The 20,217-nt window shown below is 42.9% G+C and overlaps 1 protein-coding gene across 1 annotated transcript in view; it reads left to right on the forward strand.

The window, feature by feature from the left end:
• Positions 1 to 104: 104 nt before the first annotated feature.
• FGF2 (fibroblast growth factor 2) overlaps positions 105 to 20,217 on the forward strand; it is an 83,388-nt gene continuing 63,275 nt past the window's right edge. Inside the window, exons 1-2 of the mRNA XM_029910607.1 lie at positions 105 to 247; positions 14,187 to 14,617. Coding sequence (XP_029766467.1) covers positions 105 to 247; positions 14,187 to 14,617 — 574 coding nt within the window. The remainder of the gene's footprint in view (positions 248 to 14,186; positions 14,618 to 20,217) is intronic.

Genomic DNA, 20,217 nt, shown 5'->3' on the forward strand with positions numbered 1-20,217 from the left:
ACTCTATCCACTAGAGCATGTTCCACTCCAGAGCCTGGAATTTCCAAGATCTGAGTCTCACCATTCCTTTGCTGTCAGGAAATAGCTGTGAAACCCATGGGCAAATGTCTCCTCTCCCTGTCGTGCAAGAGCGCACAGACGATAACAACCTGGTATCATTTACTTCATTGGCTCACATGGCAGAAGTCTATGCAGTGGATCTAAAAGATCCACCCCTGCAAATGACCTATGTGAGTGTCAGTATGAAGTGGGTTGTAGCCCACGAAAGCTTATGCTCTAATAAATTTGTTAGTCTCTAAGGTGCCACAAGTACTCCTGTTCTTTTTGCGGATACAGACTAACACGGCTGCTACTCTGAAGTATGACATGATGGAATTTCTGGCTTCTTCAGTTTGCTTTTATTAAAACCAAAGACATTACATACAAAAATTAGGTTAAGAGCAATACAGTTATGAAGGGAAACACTCAAAAACTAGGAAAAGCCAGAATGAATGTTTCCTGTGCCACCTTAATTTGGCCTCCTTTTGTGCATATACATTGATTCTCTTCTCTTCTCTCCCCCCCTCCCCCTCCTTCCACCCAGTTTTCAGTCAGTGCACAGAATGGACCAGCACTGAAGAATAATAAAGGACACTATCTGTAGGACCTTTGCTTCACAGAAGTTGAAAGGTGTATAGTGAATGACGCAGGGGATTGCAGGAAGAGAAGGATGGTCTGATGCTTAAAGCAGTTGAATGCTGCCTTGAAGAAAGGGATCCTAGCTCTGCCTCTGCCGTAGAGTTCCTATGTGATGGTGGGCAAGTCACTTAGCAACCACTTACGAGAAGTTTTTATTTAATTGTGTTTTCCTAACTTGAGACCCTACAGTCTGACTTGCAGCCATGAGTGCTCAGCACTTCTGTGCTGAAGTCAATAGAGGCTGTGCTTTGAGCATATAAGGTACTACATAATATTATGTACTCTGAAAATCAGGTACTAGGTGTTCCAAATTGGGCATCCAAAATTAGTGCATACTTTTGACCTTAATTTTTCTGTGCCTCAGTTCCCCATCTGTAAAATGGAGATAATACCCCTTCATTTTGCAGGGGAGTTGTGAAAAATCATTACTATTGGTGAAGCATTCTGATACTACAGTGATGAGCACCATAGTAAAGCCTGTGTGGAAACTAAAATTCTGTCCTTAGAGCAGGGTTTGAATAGTGTGCAGTAAATAAGGCAGGGAACCCTATACTGAACAGTGAGGAGAAAACAAAATATTGAATAGCTACCCTTTAAATAAGCACCATCCATCCTGTGCACACAATGAGACAGGGGTCCTATGGGGAAAAATAGTATGATCATGTAATTAGACTGATCATAATGCATATGCACAAGGGGGCCAAATTAAGCTTAAATCCAGGCAACAGTAATACTGGCACTTTCTAACTTTTGAATGCCCGATTTTGTGGCCTTAATGTGCTCTTAATGTCATTTTTGTGTGTGTATAACCAATATTGCTGGGGGCATTGTAGATCAGGGGAGTGACCCAAAATTTAGTGCAGTGTCTCTTTCAAAAGACATGGCATAATAAATTTCTAAAGTGGCAATGCAGGTCTCTGTAGCTGAGATTGGTCTCAGTGTTGACTTTATTTTTATCGTTGGTGATTATTTAGTTAACTATAGATTCACTAGTGAAAGAAAATGTGAGTTCTAAGGTCTCGTTTGGTCAGTTTCTCCGTCCCTAATTAGACTCTGTCTACTGTTATAGCTCTTAGTGATGGGAACTTTTACAGGGTTACCAAATTGGTATGAGAAAGAGAAGCCAAGGTTCCCTGCTGCAAAATACATTTGGAGATGAGTAAATCTTTATCTATAGCAATGGATTGGCATGAAAATAACAATGTACAGATTAGCTACCTTAATTTTTCAGAGACCTTTAATGAAAGGTCATGTTCTCAGTAGATAGCTAATCCAGGACCTGTTTAAGAGTGCAGCATTTGACAGAAATTCTTCCTACACAAGCTGTCTTGACGGCTGTAGTAATTAATTCTTCACTCTTTAATTTTATCTTAAAACTTGAACTTAATGGTAGTTCTCATATAATAGCACATAACCGCCACTTAGGAGAACAAGGACCAGGTCCAAGCAATCATGAAGATTAAACTTCTTGCACTCTAGTAGGGTGACTATTTCAGGTCAGGTATGAGATCATTAACTGGACAGTATTAGGGAAAATCACACTTTGGCTGTCTACAGACTCTGTTTGGCCTGTGGACAGAAGTTGACTGTTCCATAAACTTCATAGAAAAAACATTCTAAGCTCCTCTCCAAGGAACCAACCAGACTTGGCCATAGCCATCTGGCTTGAACAATTGCATTTACAGTATTTATAAATTTGAGTATTGTAGGTGGTATCTGTGTATGATGCTTAAAAATACAAGCACATAGGAATTGTTTTATAGCTAGAAGTAATTTCTTCTGTATTAACTGTCACATGGACAGACAAACCCGGTGTGGAGGCATAATGGGAATTATACCCGACCAACCCTAGATGATCTCTCAAAATGGTTTGGAGTGGTCCTACTCTAAAATTAAAAACTAATGCAACACAAGACACTGATTTTATGTGCACATTTAACAAAGTTATTTGGCTGTCCTCCCTCTTATTGCAATTACCCAAGTGTCTTGAGGCAGTCAGCTATATTTGCAATAGATTTAACACACACTATCCAACAAAAAGCATTGTTTGGCATTGTGCAGTGGTGATGGAGGTACTTGTACTTTGGTATTGCTGGGGTGGGAGAAATTTTTTTTTTAAAGGAAGTACAGTATTTTGTTGGAGGCAGTCAACATTTGTCTGACTGCCTTATTTGTTGAGTTGGGGTAGAACAGATGCCCCTTAGCTCTCATGTCCCTGGAAAGTTAACGAATATATGCTATCAGAATTCTGTTTACCTCACTGTATGACACTTGGTTTGTAATATCTTAGCACAATATTCCTCATGTGGCATGAGGATGCCTTCAGTGGGGCCCAGAACTGTGGATCCACTGAAACAACTTGTGGAACCCTCCTGCAATATTTTCTACTGGTGCAGACTCTTACAAAGAGGAGTGCTTTTATTGTGAGTCTGGCTAATGCCCGCTGTGCTCTTCAGAAATAGTGCAGGACAAGACTTTGACTCAGCAAATATTGTAAAGTTAGTTCACTTCTACTAATCCACTAAGAGTCTTATAACTAATTCAGAGCATCACCTCTAAGATTTACCTGTCTGTTCCTCGTGTGTGTGTGTGTGTGTGTGTGTGTGTGTGTGTGTGTGTGTGATGAAAGCTGCATGGCAGGGAAGATATTCCTGCTACTTGTGAATCTGGTATAAATTTTGCTTTTTCTTGATTCCCAAAAAGAGAAATGTTTGGCCTTTTTATTCTTGGATACACCAATGAGGGGGAAGATATTTGAGCACCTTTCAGAACTAGACTTTATGGAGTCCTGTGTCTCTCAGGCTTTACAGGCAGATAAGAACTACATTTGAGAGGGGAGGGAAAAGTCCAACTCAAGTTGTATTGCTTTCTGACTATTATCTAGGTAGGTTAATGTTCTGACACCTGGATTTCTCAGGATACTTTCTACTGAGCACAGTATAGTGAAAGTCCTTTGAGCGGTCAATAGACCAGATCCACCTTCTACTTGTATACATCTCTTGTCCTAGCGTCTTACCATTTTTAACACAAAAAGCATCTCAGATGTATTATGCACCTGCTTCACAAGTACTAGTTCCCAGAAATGGTCTCAAAACCAGCAAGCAATTGCATCCCCTTTGATCTCGGGGGAGGGGCAGGGGCGGCTCTGTTTTTTTTGCCGCCCCAAGCACGGCAGTCAGGCGGCCTTCGGCGGCATGCCTGCGGGCAGTCCACGGTCACGCAGATTCGGTGGCGTTTCTGTGGGTGATCTGCCGGTCCCGTGGCTTCGGCGTACCCCCCGCCACCGAAACTGCAACCGGCAGGCCACCCCCCACAGCTTGTCGCCCCAGGCATGCGCTTGCTGTGCTGGTGCCTGGAGCCGCCCCTGGGGAGGGGGCTGGAGAAGAGGCTCCCTGTACTCTTTTCCATGAGCCCAAGCACAGCTATGTAGAAGCAGTCACTCTGTCTAGTAGAAATATCATGAGACTAAATAAAAAATCTAGAGAGATAAGGAGGGTGAAGTAATAGCTTGTATTGGACCAACTTCTGTTGGGGTGAGAAGCTTTTGAGCTACACAGAGCTCAGTGTAGCTCAAAATTATTACAGTACCTCCCCACCTTGGCTTGCTAATCATGGGATGACACAGCTGCAACAACACTGCATGTAAAATCTAGTTTAACTTAATCTGGAACTAGAAACGCTAAAATGCCTGAATTATCATATGGTCACTGCCTGATGTTTGCTACAGGGAAGATTTAGGGTTACTAGGGCACCTGAACTGTTTGACTTTCTTTAAGTTTAATATTAAACTCTGAATTCCCTGAGTTTGGGAATAATTACTACATCCCTGTAATATGTTTTACCCTGAACTATTAATAAGTACTCAACTGTAACTCCACTTTAACACAGATTTATCTGGAGATATATATATATATATATATATATATATATATATAGTAGTTTGCCATGCCTCTCACTTTGACCACTTCATCCTGTTGCCTTGGACACTTCCAGCTCATAGAAGCCAAGCCCACTGCTAATCCTCATAGCCACAACAACTGGCACTGCTTCTCTGCTGTTTTGCCATTTTCTTCCAGCTTCAGCCTCTTAGTCAAACTTGACAATTTTCTATCTTTGGCTTCATCAGGTTGTAAATTCTCCATTTTCAGTCACAGTGGACTGTTATGTCTCCAGTATCAACCATTCATGAAGACAAACCAAACAAAAACATGTGGCCGCATTAGGATGATGAATGAATTCAGAAAACTTTGCACTGGGCAGACCTAGTATGTTTTCCACAAATATTCTACACAAATTTAGTGTTTCCTCTGATTAGTGAAACTTTAAATACAGATTTATAGTTAGACTTCAGATCTGTGATAGAATAAACATTACTTTTGATTGCATCATAACAAAGAGAAACCTATCAACAGAAAAGGCAAACTTTCAAAAAGACTTTTTTTTTTTTTAATCATGCAGGGTGGAAGCAAATCCAATATTTTAATACTCGTTAATATTGTTTTAAAAAATGAAAATTGTAAATATCTATTGTGAAAAATATCTGCATGAGCATAAATCACCAAAATTGAAATCCGCCTTCTAATATTCACACTTAAATACTGTGGTAGGGTGTGGTTTTTTTAAGCATAACTCTTCAGCGTATTAAACAGGGATTTAGTTGGAAAATTTTCATGAACTAATATATAGTATAAGACCCACGTAGCTAAACTCTTGTGTACTTGACAGATTACTCATTTCTTTGTCTCTCCCCCTCCTCCAAAAAAAAAAAAAAAAAAAAAAAAAGTAAACTCTTGATAGTGGAAGAACAGATCTGGAGGATAAGTTTCTCTGTTAAGACCCAATTCTGTAAACCCATACTCCTGGTCTGAGAGAATTGTATATAATCTTAGAAAAGTGTGTAACCCTTTTCTAAAATGGCTAATGAAATGTGTTCATATCATGGTGCTGAAAAATGGCTTTTGCCCAAACTGTCCAAACACTATCTTGGATTGTTACTTTACCCAATTATACTTTTTTCTCTTCTTTAAGGCTGTTGAGAACGGGAGGGTTAAGGTGGATATATTTTTGTAGGGAGCCCTTTTCTGGTGTATTTTGTGATATATACTTCTGTGAGAGGTACTAAGTGCAGGGGTTTTTTAAAGATGAGGAAATTCCAAAAAAATAACTTTTTAAAAAACAAAGTTGTGCAGAACCTTTTTCTGGACTCTTGATATGTGTGTGTGTGTGTGTATATATATAATATTTTTTTTGTATACCTTTCCTGTTTCCTTGAACCTCTGTTACAAAGAATCATAGAATATCAGGGTTGGAAGGGACCTTAAGATGTCGTCTAGTCCAACCACCTGCTCAAAGCAGGACCAATTCCCAACTAAATCATTCCAGCTAGGGCTTTGTCAAGCCTGACCTTAAAAACCTCTAAGGAAGGAGATTCCACCACCTCCCTAGGTACGGAGACATTCTCTTCCGGATGGCTGTGATTAGATATTTGGCAGCTGCTCCCTTCCTAGAAGCAGAGGGCCAAATTGGCCACTACCATAACTCCACTGAAGTAAATTACATCAGCAGAAAATTTGGCCCAGAGTCTGTCTCTGTCCAAAGCAATTGCCATCTATGGGTACGTCTATACTTACCTTCGGACCCGGAGGTAAGCAATCGATCTTCTGGGATCGATCCCGGAAGTGCTCGCCATCGACGCCGGTACTCTTGCTCCGCGAGAGGAGTACGCGGAGTCGATGGGGGAGCCTGCCTGCCGCGTCTGGACCCCGGTAAGTTCGAACTAAGGTACTTCGACTTCAGCTACGTTATTAATGTAGCTGAAGTTGCGTATCTTAGTTCGAAGTGGGGGGTTAGTGTGGACCAGGCCTTAGACAAGCTTTTGAGAATCCTGTTGGAGACTTGAGTCCTTGAAGCAAATTGACAGAGGGCTTTCCCCCCCCATCTGGCTGCACACGAGTTAACAAAGACAGACTTTCAAAGGAGTCACAGCGCAAAGTTTTTTCTTTTGCTAACAATTCTGTTTTGGATAGGAATCTGGGAAACAGGTCGTGAGACCCAGAAATGACACCCTCCTAAACAGAACCCCGTGAAGCAAGACTCCTGCAATAGACTGATTTGGGGGCAGAGTTCCTCTTAACACTTCCAAGAATTTTTTTTTTCTTCTTCTGTTTAACAGTCTGGACTACCCACTGGTCTAGTTAGGAGCAAGAGCATAAAAGCTGAGGTGCTTATTTGGATGAAGTGTACTTCCCTTCAGGCACCTCTGCAACTTACTTTTGAGGGGGTTTTATATATTTAAAAAAAAAAAAAAAGCTTTGTGGTAGGCCAAGGTTTCCCCTGAGTAGCTTAGCATGCTGCAAATCTGCATCCTCCTGGGACTTGTGAGGCTCAGCAAGCTCTGGCTATATTGTGCTGGATTAAACAGGGATTTAGCTGGAAAATTTCCATTAACTATATATAGTCTAGGAACCATGTAGCTAAACTCTTGTGTACTTGAGGGATTACATTGGAAGGGGGGGAAGAAATGAGTAAACTCTTGATAGTGGAAGAACTAACACATCTGGAGAATGAGAGTATATTTGTATTAAGTCCCTTAAAATCAGTTCCCCTGAAAGGGGGCTAGGGGGGAGAATCCTATAATGTTAGGATTGTAATCATTATCTACTGAAAAGACTGGGAAATTAGTCAAAATCCAGAACTCAGTCCAAAATAAAGTCCAAAACATTGAAGGAACACTGTTCATGAAATTTGTTAGTTAATCTTTGTGAAATATATTTCAGAAATCACTTTATACAAAACCTTTGGGTTTTTTTAAGACTACAGCCACAGTAATATTGGCTTTTATTTCCTCATGATACAAATATGTTTTGGATATAATAGAGAAGTTCCATAGAAATTAAAGTGGTATATACTGAACAGTGACAATTTGGGACTATCTACTTCAGTTAGACATAAAAAGCAAGTTATTCACAATCCTAAGTCACATGATCTCTACGATACATTGTATTATCTGTATATATAAAGTGCTATTGTTGTATATCATGACCTACAATTTTGAGAGCTGTGCCATAAAGGAACAGGTTCTTCTCTCTGAGGGGTAAACTAAAAGCCCTGTCTGGTTACAAAACAATATAGGATACAAACCAAGTGGCAGGTTGTCATAATAAATGGAATAGGTAACAGAATCGGTAGATTTTTTTTTTTAAATATATTTTTGAAGTAGGAATGAAAGAGCTTTGTGTGCTCTGGCACAGAGCATGTTCTAGGCCAGGGTTAGGCAACCTATGGCATGCTTGCCAATTTTCAGTGGCACTCTCACTCTCGCTGCCTGAGTCCTGGCCACCGGTCCGGGGGGCTCTGCATTTTAATTTAATTTTAAATGAAGCTTCTTAAACATTTTAAAAACCTTATTTACTTTACATACAACCATAGTTAAGTTTTCTATTACAGACTTATAGAAAGAGACCTTCTAAAAACGTTAAAATGTATTACTGGCACGTGAAATCTTAAATTAGAGTGAATAAATGAAGACTTGGCACACCACTTCTGAAAGGTTGCTGACCTCTGTTCTAGGCACAAAGATATGAAGGCGTCTGGAAGCAGTGAAGTGGTTCTTGGGTGGAGGGGATGTCGCTGCAATGGGTGTATGCAAGAGCTGAGCTGAGGAAGTGGAGCAATGTGATCGGAGCAGCAAAAGATTTTTGGCACTGGCATTTTGGGATGGACTGAAATGGAGAGGAGGCTGCAGTGGCTGATGTAGGAGATAACAAAGTCATTAGGTATCTTGGCAGTGTTAATGGCAAGAAGGGGAGGAAACTTTAGGGACGTTGTGAAGGAAGAAGTGGCAGATTTTTAGTGTCTGAGCTTATCCTGCCTCACATACAATGTTGTGAAATTCAGTAAAAGGAAAAATGGTGGCATTATCTAGCAGTAATAGAGAATGGGCGAAGTCAGATGATTAATGAAGTAAGCACTTCAGTTTTAGCCATAGGACATTGAGTTGTGTCTGTACAACCCAGAAATCAAGCTCAAGCATAAAATGTCATGAAGACCTGTATTCTCAGCAAGTTGCGTTATGTGGAATTACTTGGGAAAGAAGTCTATTTCCTGACCAGATCATATTCCCCCAGCCACCACTGACTGAATTTGGCCCCATCATATTGGTCTAGGCTCAAGAAGCCCTGAAAAACATTAGAGCCACAACCTCTGAAATAGCTCGATGGCTAGTGACAGCCAGTGAAGAATAAAAACTATGCTGTGCCTACAACTAATGGAGATTTAGTGCCTTCTTCAGAGAAGCACCCTTGCCAAACTCCTTGAACAAGGCAATAGTCTGCCCATTGCTCAGTCATCACTCAACTGATTTCTCCAATATTCCTGAGCAAAATAATTGAGATGGTTACATAACCACCAAGCCCCAACGACATGGCATCAGGCAATATCCTAGATGTATCACAATCAGGACAGCACAGACAGTCATATAGCCCTAGTGACACTGACCATTTCCATATTGCCATGGACAAAGATATGGTCTCCACACTCATGCTGTGGGACCCCTCTACCTCCTCCCCCCCACTGTAGACCACAGGTACTGCCAACCTGCCCACATGACCTAGTAGAAGTAGATGGCTCAGCACTTCAGTGACTCCAGTTGTTCCTCTCCAGCCAAACTTAGAGTGGCGGTAGGTGAATGCTCCTCCTCTCTGAAGGTGATAATCTGTGGAGTCCCACAGGGAACAGCTAGTACAGAATGCAGCTGCCCACTTCCTCCATGATCTAGGCCAGTGGCTCTCAACCTTTCCAGACTACTGTACCCCTTTTAGGAGTCTGATTTTGTCTTGCATACCCCAAGTTTCACCTCACTTAAACTACTTGCTTACAAAATCAGACCTAAAAATACAGAAGTGTCAGCACACTATTACTGAAAAATTGCTTACTTTCTCCTTTTCACCATATAATTATAAAATAAATCAATTGGAATGTAAATATTGTAGTCGCATTTGTGTGTAGTATATACAGCAGTATAAACGCGTCATTGTCTGTATGAAATTTTAGGTTGTACTGACTTCGCTAGTGCTTTTTATGTAACCTGTTGTAAAATTAGGCAAATGTCTAGATGAGTTGATGTATGCACACCCCTGGCTGAGAACCACTAGTCCAGGCTGCTTTGAACATAAAAAACCTTAGTCCTAATTTTGCATTGGGACAGCTGCATTAGAGACCAAATTATCTATGAACCACCAAACACTGCATGCCATAAAGCCCAGGATGAGTGGGTAAGAGCTGGGAACTGAGCATTTTTGGTGTAGGACAGGGGTAGGCAACCTATGGCACACGTGCCAAAGGCGGCACACAAGCTGATTTTCAGTGGAACTCACACTGCCTGGGTCCTGGCCACTGGTCTGGGGCTCTCTGCATTTTAATTTAATTTTAAACAAAGCTGCTTAAACCAGGGCTTTGGAGCTGTGCTCTGGCTCCGCTCCAGCTCCAGGCAAAAACCTGCAGCTCCACTGCTCTGGAGCTGCTCTGCGCTCCAGCTCCAGGATCTGCTCCAAAGCCCAGCCTTAAACATTTTAAAAACCTTATTTACTTTACATACAACAATAGATTAGTTATATATTATAGGCTAATAGAAAGAGACCCTCTAAAAACGTTAATGTATTACTGGCACCCGAAGCCTTAAATTAGAGTGAATAAATGAAGACTCGGCACACCACTTCTGAAAGGTTGCTGACCCCTGGTGTAGGAGATGAGCAGTGGAACAAACTTTCAGTGATTAGATTCTGGATTTACTTTCTTATCTTTAGGAAATGCTATAAACTTTCATCTTTTGAAAAAGCCTTTGAGTTATAACAAGAATGACACTCGCAACCTTTAAACCCTCACCTACCCAAATACTCTCTGCAAATTTTTTTAAAAACTAACCAACAAAATGCACTAGAATTTTAACCCCAAAAAAGGAAGAGACATGGAGGCTCCATGAAGACCACAGAGGACTTTGCTGTTGCTCTGTGGTTGGGTTTGTTAGCATGGTGGTGTGTGGTAATAAAAAACCCTACAGAGCCCTCCAAGAAGAAATTAGAATGACATGGCTGCATGGAGAATGAGAAATTAGAGCTGGAGAGAATTGTAGGAAATCTGCATAGAGGTGGTAGTTGTGCGCTATGGAACAAATGAAAGCACCTAGTCAACAGCCTTCTCTTTTCACTGTACACTATCAACACAACTATTAGTAACTTGGATGAGGATGGGAGAGAGAACGTGAAACTACCAGGAAACACAGGTGGGGTGGTCAACATTACGGTCGGATGAGAAAGGGAAGGATATTGAAACTAGCAGAGATACATCAGTGCGAATGAAGACAGATCACCAGGAAAAGTTACTAGTGATTTGGATTAAAACAACTTTGGTAAAATGAAATGCGTGTTGTGTGTGGTGGTTTTTTTTTTTTTTTAAATTACTCTTAAACACACCTGGATGTGGGAGTTTGAGGGCAAGAAAAAATTCCTTAAACAGGAGTTCATATCCAAAAGATGGAAATGTTGGTGCTTGTCTTCATTATGGAATGTTACCATGTTTGAAAGAGACAAGGTAGATGAAGCACTCTCTCTTACTGGACCATTTCTGTTGGTGGAAGAGACAAGCTTTCGAGCTTCACAGAGCTCTTCAGGTCTGGGGAAGGTAACCAGAGTGTCTGAACTAAATACAGCTTGGAACAGATGAAGCATAAAGGTGTCTCTCGCATTTTGTAGACCATTTAAAATGAAGTGGGCCATTAAGGGTTAGCGGGCAGTAGGTTGTGTTAAAGTTGTAATGAAACACAAACTAGTGTTTCTGTTTAGTCCATGGCTTTTAGTGTCTAGCAGAGTTAGGAATTTAAGTTCCCAAGTTTGTCTTTTGAGGTGGTGTTGTGAAGGTTGCCTTTGAGGACAAGGACTTGAGGTCCGATACGGAATGATTGCTTTGTGGGAAGTGTTTGCCCAGGAGTGATGTGGTGTTTTTGTCTTCTATCATTTTTCTGCAAGTTCATTTGAGTGTTGCAATTATCTGGCTTCACCCAAATAGTTGTTTCTGTGGCATCTGATGCACTGGCTGAGGTACACCACATGTTGTGATAGGCATGTGTAGGACCCAGGGATCTTGAAGGTGTGTTGTGGGGTGGGGTATTGATCATCAAACAGTGGAACTGTCTGCAGGTTTTGCCGCACACTTCTGGAAAAAAACACAACACCAAGAATCACCACAGATGCTACAATGGTTTTCTCAAACTGGGGTCCATGAGGATGCTCTAGGGGGCCCATGAGTCATATCTGGGGCTGCCAGCCCTGCTAATCAACTCCTCCCCCTCTCTCCCAGTGCCTCCTGCATGCCCCGGAATAGCTGTTGAGCGGTGTGCAGGAGGCACTGGGAGGGTTGGGTAGGAGCAGGGATAGAGTGTGCTCAGGGGAGGGAGGGAAAGAGGTGGGGAAGAGGAGGGGCAGGGGTAGAGTTGGGCAGGGCCTGGGGTTGAGCTGACTTTTGGGGGTCTGCGCAAAATTTTAAATCAAAATGGGGGTCCTTGAGTTGCAAAAGTTTTTTGAGAACTGCTGTGCTACACAACACCCCAACTTCACCATCCTATCAAGACTTCCTCAAACTGGAACCAAAGTATCTGTACTCTTCTGAAGTTCACAAGACTGAACTTTTGCCCCATCACAGAACCTTAAAATGTTTGGCTTTGTAGTGATGAGCAGGAGTAGAAATAATTTAGAGCAATTCTATTAAATATATAAATACACAAAAATGAAAATAGATTTAACACATGATGAATTTTTAATTTTATTACTGAAATACATTTGTTGGAACAATATGGTCCCTATATTCTATCAGTTCTTAAGATGGTGTTCTGCTTAACTGATGGAATGATACAGCCCTTAAATTACATATTGTAACACTTTTTTTCCTGAGTTGTTTTTTTTACTGAAATGATCTACAGTGCAAGCTTATGTGCAATTGAATGATGTTCCAATTTAATTTTTTAAAATTCATACAAATTAACTGAACATGATCTAACTCTTCTTGGATAGCCTTCCATACTAATACCTCTCAGCACCATGATGTGTATGACAGTTACTAAACATTCAGAAGCTTTTGGTTTTTGTCTGATTTATATATTTTTCATAGCCTAGGAGCGAGGGTAAAATGGGCTATGCAGTAGTGAGTGTATTCTTCTCACTCATTCAGAGCCTCAAAGCTTTCTGTAATATATTAAAATGCTTGCTGTTCAATAAAAAGTACTACATTACCTTCTGTAATCAATAGGAACCAAGGATATTTTTCTGGCTAAATCATGAGTGGCTTAGGAAAGCTGTGGCAATGTGATTTTGGGCAAATCATTTAATCTCTCTCTACCTCACCTTTTTCATCTTTTAATTGGGTATAATTGTGTTTACTCACGTCACAAGTGTTTGTAAAAACACATTCAGTTTAAAGTGTAAAGTAACTTTATGTACTCTGTCCACAATACAGCTCCATCCCTATCAAGACTGTGTCTGCGCTGTTTTTAAGGGACTGCATTGTGTACAGTAATCAGAGTCCACTTGCATTGGGGTAGTAAATGCTGGCTTCTTGGTTCGTTGTTTCTGTTCACATCTGATCAGATAAGTCAAGGGGTAGCACTAGCTTGTATTTTCTCTTTTGTTCTATATGTCGACTTCTAGCTTTTGTAAGGCTTGTACTTAATCTTTTATATTGTGTTTTCAATGCTAATAACAAAATACCACTACTCTCTATAATGGTGCTACCCCTTCTCTTAACCTGTGTTCTACAAACCACGCTTCAGAAGATAAAATGCCAAAATAATAGTTGGTTGCTATTGTTACTAAAAAAAAGTTCAAGGCGTAACTAAAAATCTCTATCCTGGCCTAATATTCCTTGAAAACCAAGTTGGGTCTCGCACACTTTCTGCAGCGCCTGCTCCCCCGGGCTTGCTCTTTCCAGCGACGTGTTTTTGAGATCACGCTGATGCTGTTGATGTCCAGCCTGCAGAGCGATTTGGGAAGGGTACTTTCCGTGCGCACTCCCTTGCGGGCTAGGAGGGAGCAGGGTGGAGTGGAGGACAGGAGGTTGGCTGTGCGGCCAGGGGAGGCAGGGCCGGGCAGGGTTACGGTACGGTGGATGGGGAGGGAACCACTTCTCCAGCTCGGCCAGTTTCTCCAGCAGGAGCAGCAGCAGCCTCCCCGGCCCGTAGGGGATCGGCACAGAGAGGCACCCGCTAAGGGCAGGAGGAGGAGCAGCAGCGGGAGGCCGCTGCGAACAAACAAGTCGCTACCAGCTGCGCTGCGCTTCCCCCTGCCTGCGCCCCTCCGCGCCGGAGCGGGCAGAGTCCGAGAGGCGGCCGGGGGCGCGGGGCGGCGCTGGCTCCCAGCAGCATCGCTGGGAGGCTGCGCTGTGCGCTGGCTGCTCGGGGCCGGGCAGAGTGACGGGCTCCCAGAGCCCGGGCGTTGCGCAGCTCCACCAGCCTAACTTGGCAGCCGGCACCCGCTTCCCGCGCGGAGGCGGCGAGGGGCCGGGGAGCCGGGCACTGCGCTGCCCCGTCGTAGAGGAGGGGCCGGGCCCCAGCGGGCAGGGGCTAGGCTGGGCGGCCGCGGCAGAGGGCGAAGCCGGCAGGAGGTGAGGCTGGGCGGCCGCGGCAGGGCGAGAAGCCGGCAGGGACTGGTGGGCGGCCGCGGCCGGGGGGCCGGGCACCAGAGGGGCTCCCCAGCCCGGGGCCCCGCAGCGGGGCGGATGGCTGCGGGCAGCATCACCACCCTGCCCGCGCTGCCCGACGACGGGGGCAGCGGCACCTTCCCCCCGGGGCACTTCAAGGACCCCAAGCGGCTGTACTGCAAAAACGGGGGCTTCTTCCTGAGGATCAACCCGGACGGCCGAGTGGACGGAGTCCGGGAGAAGAGCGACCCGCACAGTGAGTACCAGCCTCTTCCCCGCCCTCTGCACCCCCTGCCTGGTCCCGGGGCACGCCCTAGCTACTCCCAGGGGCTACTGGCTGCGCCCTCCCACCTCTACACCGTTCATGGCACCTGCCCACTTCCAGTGATACTCTCACCTGCACGCCCCTCTTCAAACCTACATCGCCCAAACTCCTTGCTGACTGAGGGTAAAATCCTGGCTTCATTGAAAACAATGGCAAACTCCTATTTCAGTGGGGGCAAGATTTCACCCTTGGTCTCAAATCTATTCCTGTTACCTTCCGATCATCTGGATCCTGTGTGTGAATATGAAGACCTGAGTTCGCTCCTACTTAGGTCACAGACCTGCTGTGTGACCTTGGGTAAATCACTTCACCTCTGGGCTTCTTCACATTAGAGAATCTTACTGTGTTTGAACAGGATTGGGAACATTTGAGTTAATGACACTGTCATGACCATGACTTTGCAGTCAGTGTAGACTAGCTTAATTCACAAATGTGGGGGTTTAACCGTAGCTAGCTGACAGAGCATCTCATCCTGGGCTACACCAACTGAAAACTATAGTCAGTATTTTGTCTAACTTGAGTGATCCCAGTCCTATTCAAGCACAATAAGATGTTCTTGCATATACAAGTTCTCTGCCTGTCTTTCCCCATCTCTAAAATGGATAGAATGACACTTGCCTACTTTAAGTATTTCATGTTATTAGCTTTAAACTTAACACTTGAAGTGTTTATCTGTACTGATCAATCAGCTTTAGTATTAATGGACAATGTAGAGTTATGGTTCTGTTAACGCAAGCAAGCTCACATCTTAAACAAGAAAGAAAAGAGCGTGGCACATGTTTGTAAAAGTTTTCATTTTCATGTATAATCAGCTTGGATCAAAGGACAGTAAAAACAAGTGTAAAATACTTTGAATACTACAAAACTTGAACTATATCCCAGACAGTATTCTTGTGGAAGTGGTAATACCTCTCCCAGTGCCCTCCCTCTCAGGACAGGAATAGGGTCCTGGGATGGGAATGCCAATTCACTTCCTTTATTTTGAAAGGGAATCACAGTACATAGAATGGTCTAATCCTCAATTAGTGAGAATAGGCAATCAGACACCTTGCACTGCAAGAGGCTTGTTGTCCAACATGGAATTGTGTGGGTGGATCCTTATTACTAAAGTAGCCTTTTGCTTATTTAGAGAACAAAAGCCACAAGACTTTTCAAAGTATTGAATAGTCTATGTATAGTACTTGCCAATCCAGTGGCAATACATTAACCTGTCCCACAACTGAAGAGCTGCTGGTGAATTATTTCCTTCAAATCAGTTATGCATGGCAGAATTACTATGCAGTCTCCTGTCATAGGGTAACAGCCCTACCATGCTTCCTGATTAGTATACTACTAGATTTGTACTATGCACGTTATGAACCTTGACTAGACAAGGAACTGCTATGAGACCTTTGGCACCAGCTGCAGACAAAATAAGATCCTACTCAAACGGGCTCTTTTCACAAAGTAGTTGTGGCATAAAATTGACTAGGATTATGGCCCTATTTTTCATCTGCTGCTGGCCTGATTCTGAAATGCAAGTGGCATAGAAGGGAGACAGAAGAGGTGGAGGAAGACAAGAAGCAAATGGGGAGACCGATACAGAAAGAGAAGACCTACAAAGAGAAAAAGGAGAGTAGGGCAGAGAGAGGGACAATGACTCTTACACTGGTGTCCTACATCTTTTCCAATGAAAATTTGTAGACCTCAAAGGCTTACACTTCAAGTATTCATATTTGAGTTTAGCCTGCTAACCTACCACACAGTACACCTGGAAACCCTTTAATATTTTCTTCCAATTTTGGTTTCTAAATTCTGGAATATATTTGCCAATACCGCCTTTTAAATTCCTGGAGAAACACTGCAGGAGCCTGACACCTGACCTGGGCATATTTGGAGTGGGTTGGAGACAGCCTATAGCTGTGTTACTGTGTGATGTGCCTTGTACATTCACTTTTTTCTTGTAGATTTCTAGGATGCCCCTTGAAAAAGGGAAAATACACTACTCCACACACATTTGTATTATAAAATATGAAATTATACTCAATGATACAAATACCATAAACCTTGGCACATGGAATGCTTAAAGTAAGGTATTAAATTTATATATAGATAAGGGGCCTGTGTGGTTCCCCCTCCCTCCCCCCCAAGACATGTCAGTCACTGACCGCTCTGGATGCCCTGTACTGAAAATCGGGACATTTGTTTTGGTGTTTAAATATGGACCTAGCTGCCTAACTATTTTTTAAAATGTGACTGAAAAGTCCCATTTAAATACTCTGGATACTAGAAGAATTTGCTTTTTCTAATTCAGTTTTCATATGGAAATGTAAGCTTACATTATAATAGTAACCCTAATGATGTTCATGCTTTCTGCCTTTTTAAAAATAATGTACATAGACGCCTGGAGCAGGGTATGTTTGGGAACAAATGGAAATATTGGGGAAATGTGGGCATTCTTATAGGAAAAGTCTCATTCATTCATAATGCACATCTTGTCACTTCATGGATAGCTGGGAGAGTATCTTTGAAATCTAATACAAAGTTTGGATTCATGGCTGAAGTATGGGTCTGTGAGGCAAGCACTCTCTCTTTCCTGGTTCTGCAACCTCTCTGCATCTTCAGTTTCACCCGATTGCACTCCTATTCCTCTGCTGCCATTCTTCTTTGTATCTCTATTTTTCTTTCCCTCCTCCTCCTCCTCTCCCTCTCACACTCTCTCGCCTTTTTAGTTCATCATTCTCCCTCCCCCTTCTCCTGACTCCACCCTACTGCCTTCTTCCTAATCCCAGTACTCTGATTGCCTCTACTCCCTTTACCAACCTCCTCCATGGTAGGCTGTGGCACCAGTGAGTAGGGTACTCTTCTATTCCAAACCATATCCAAGGAGGGCTTACAGATATGTTTCCTTTAAAGTCTGTCCCTTCCCCCTCCTCACTCCCACATTTCTGCTACTGCCAATAACTTGAGGGGCCTAAGAAAAGGTTGTTTTTGGTATGCTTGGAAGGTCATACTGAAACAACAAGCAATAAATAAAAGACAAGTCTTGGACACCTTCCTAAGAGGCATAAGACTGAAAATGTTATAAAGAAAAGTATATCTAAATTAAGTGATGCAGTTTTACCTTATGATGCCTGACTTTCCCTTTCTTAAACATCCATTTCTATGAGAAATGTAGTCAGGGGAAATTGATGGAATTATTCCAGCAGAGAAATTGACCTAAATGTTCAAGGGCATTGATTCAAGGAAAATTTAGGAGAGATTATTTTGGTAACTGTTCTTTTCAAGATTTAATTGCCTAAAGTTGTATTGGATGAACACTGGTTCCTTTCTGCTTTCAAAGGAAGTTCTTATTTTAGAGGGTGTGAAGACCTGTATCTGGTTAGATGTGTGTCCAAAATATAATAGTGTAAAACAGTGTCTTATTTAGTTGTTGTCAAGACTGAATCCCCACTCTGTCACTCAGAGTGCAGAAGTGGGGGCCTGAAACGATTTTAAAAATTAATACTTGCCACTCCAGGCTGATATTACACTCCCAAGGTTACAACTTCTCTCTGACCATAGGTGCCGCCTCCGTGGGTGCTCCAAAAAAATTGGTGGGTGCTCAGCACCCATCAGCAGCTCCTTGCCTGGCCCCCCCCCCGCTCCAGCTTGCCTCCGCCTCCTCCGCGAGTGCGGTGCCGCGTCCTGCTTCTCCCCCCTCCCTCCCAGCGCTTGTGCTGTGAAACAGCTGATTCGCGGGGTAGGGAGGGAGGGGGAACGCGGCGCACTGGGGGAAGAGATGGGGCCGGGGATTTGGGGAAGGGATCCAATAGGGGTAGGGAGGGGACGGAGTTAGGGTGGGGACTTTGGGGATGGGGTTGGAATGGTGGCGGGGCTGGGTGGGGAAAGGGTGGAGTCTGGGCGGGGCCAGGGGCAGGGAAAGGGGCAGGAGAAAGTTGGTGCCTATGTCTCTGACCTTGGCTTGGTAAACGCTGCCACCACTCAAATGCAAAAAAAAAAAAAAAAAAAAAAAAAAGCACCTTTTGAACCCAGGAAGGAGCACTTGGGAATTCCTCCCCATGCAGTACCCTCAAGCCCTTTCACCCCCCCCCCCCCCCCCCCCGCGAAAGTGCTGAGAAAGAAAACAAAGGAAATTAGCTGTGGCTACCAGCTAATCAAACAACATGCACAAACGTCTTAGAATACCAAAAATCCAATCCTGTTCTTAAAGATAAATTTTATTAAAAACAAAAAGGAAAAAATTACATCTGGAACTTAGGCTTTTGTTAGATTTTAAGAGCAATTACAAAAACCAAGCACCCAAAATAGCTTTCTTGGGGGTTCATCTTAAAGGTTACAAGCAAACAAAAGCATCTGGGGTTAGCACAGAGGCAATCTACAAGCCAAAATAAAAAATAAACCTAATTGTCTGTCTAAACATTCCCTATCCAAATAATTTCTTCCAGGTATAAAAGATGAATTTTCATACGTGGTTCAAGCCTTATACAGCATTGCTGCTCCATCCCTGCAGCCCAGAGAACAACAGACAAAGGGAAAGTTTCTTTCCTAATTTTAAAAAGTTCTACCTTCCCACTGGCTCTTTTGGTCAGGTGCCCACTCCTTTTCTTTTACCTGTGGGCTTGTTAACCCTTTATAGGTAAAGCAAGAAGAGAACAGACCAAGAGGGGTTTTATAGTTTTACAGCTAACTGGCTGGCTGGGTGTCCATCAAAGGGAGCTACTCTCCCTCACCCTCTTCCTCCCCACCCCCAATGTATCACAGTTGTGTGTGACTTTTTCCCTGATATGCCTTTAGTACTAAGGAGCATGTGTCCAAATTATATAACCTGTTCCCTGTGTGGGACTTGATTGTTATGTTTTTTTTTTCTCATTTGTTGTGTGCTTACATGAACTCTTAAATGTATATTTAATGGAAACAAAAAATAGCAAGTAAAAATCCTGTATGCTAGATGACTGAGATCTTATGATTAAAATAGGACAATACATTTATCATGGTGGATATTGCCATCTCATATGCATTGTAAAATGAATTCAGTGAAGAAATGGCAGTATCTCTTCTGACACACCCTAGTGTCTGTTTGTTTTCTGAAATGTATGTGGCAAGTCAAACAGAAGACAAAAGTCACACCTGTGGAGTTTATTTTTTACAAGAAATTCTTTGCAAGCTGCATGAGTTCTGGCTGAACAAGGCATCACAAAGTATCCAGTCAATTTAGAAAGTGTTTTAGAACATCCTCAGAGGTGTCTGTATTGAAATGACTACTGAGCAAACAAAAAGTGGTTCATGTGTCCATCGCTTTCAGGAGACCTCCAGTAGCACAGCTTGTTTCCTTCTCAGTCTTTCTCTCACTCGGAAATAGCCAGAGTTGATATAATTCCGTAACTTCCATCCTGCTTTGCCTCAGGCCAGGAGTACAGCATGGCTTCCTGGAAGGACTACATTTTTCCAGTAATCTTTCTCCTCGATCTCCTCGAGACTTTCTAGGAATTTCTCTGAGACAGTTTTGTACCTCACTGATCAGGGCGAAAGGTCTTCCAGCCTACTTTGTT

Source organism: Terrapene carolina, unplaced genomic scaffold (assembly GCF_002925995.2).
Source record: "Terrapene carolina triunguis isolate 2854851 unplaced genomic scaffold, T_m_triunguis-2.0 Scaffold66, whole genome shotgun sequence".
Classification (NCBI taxonomy): Eukaryota; Metazoa; Chordata; order Testudines; family Emydidae; genus Terrapene; species Terrapene triunguis.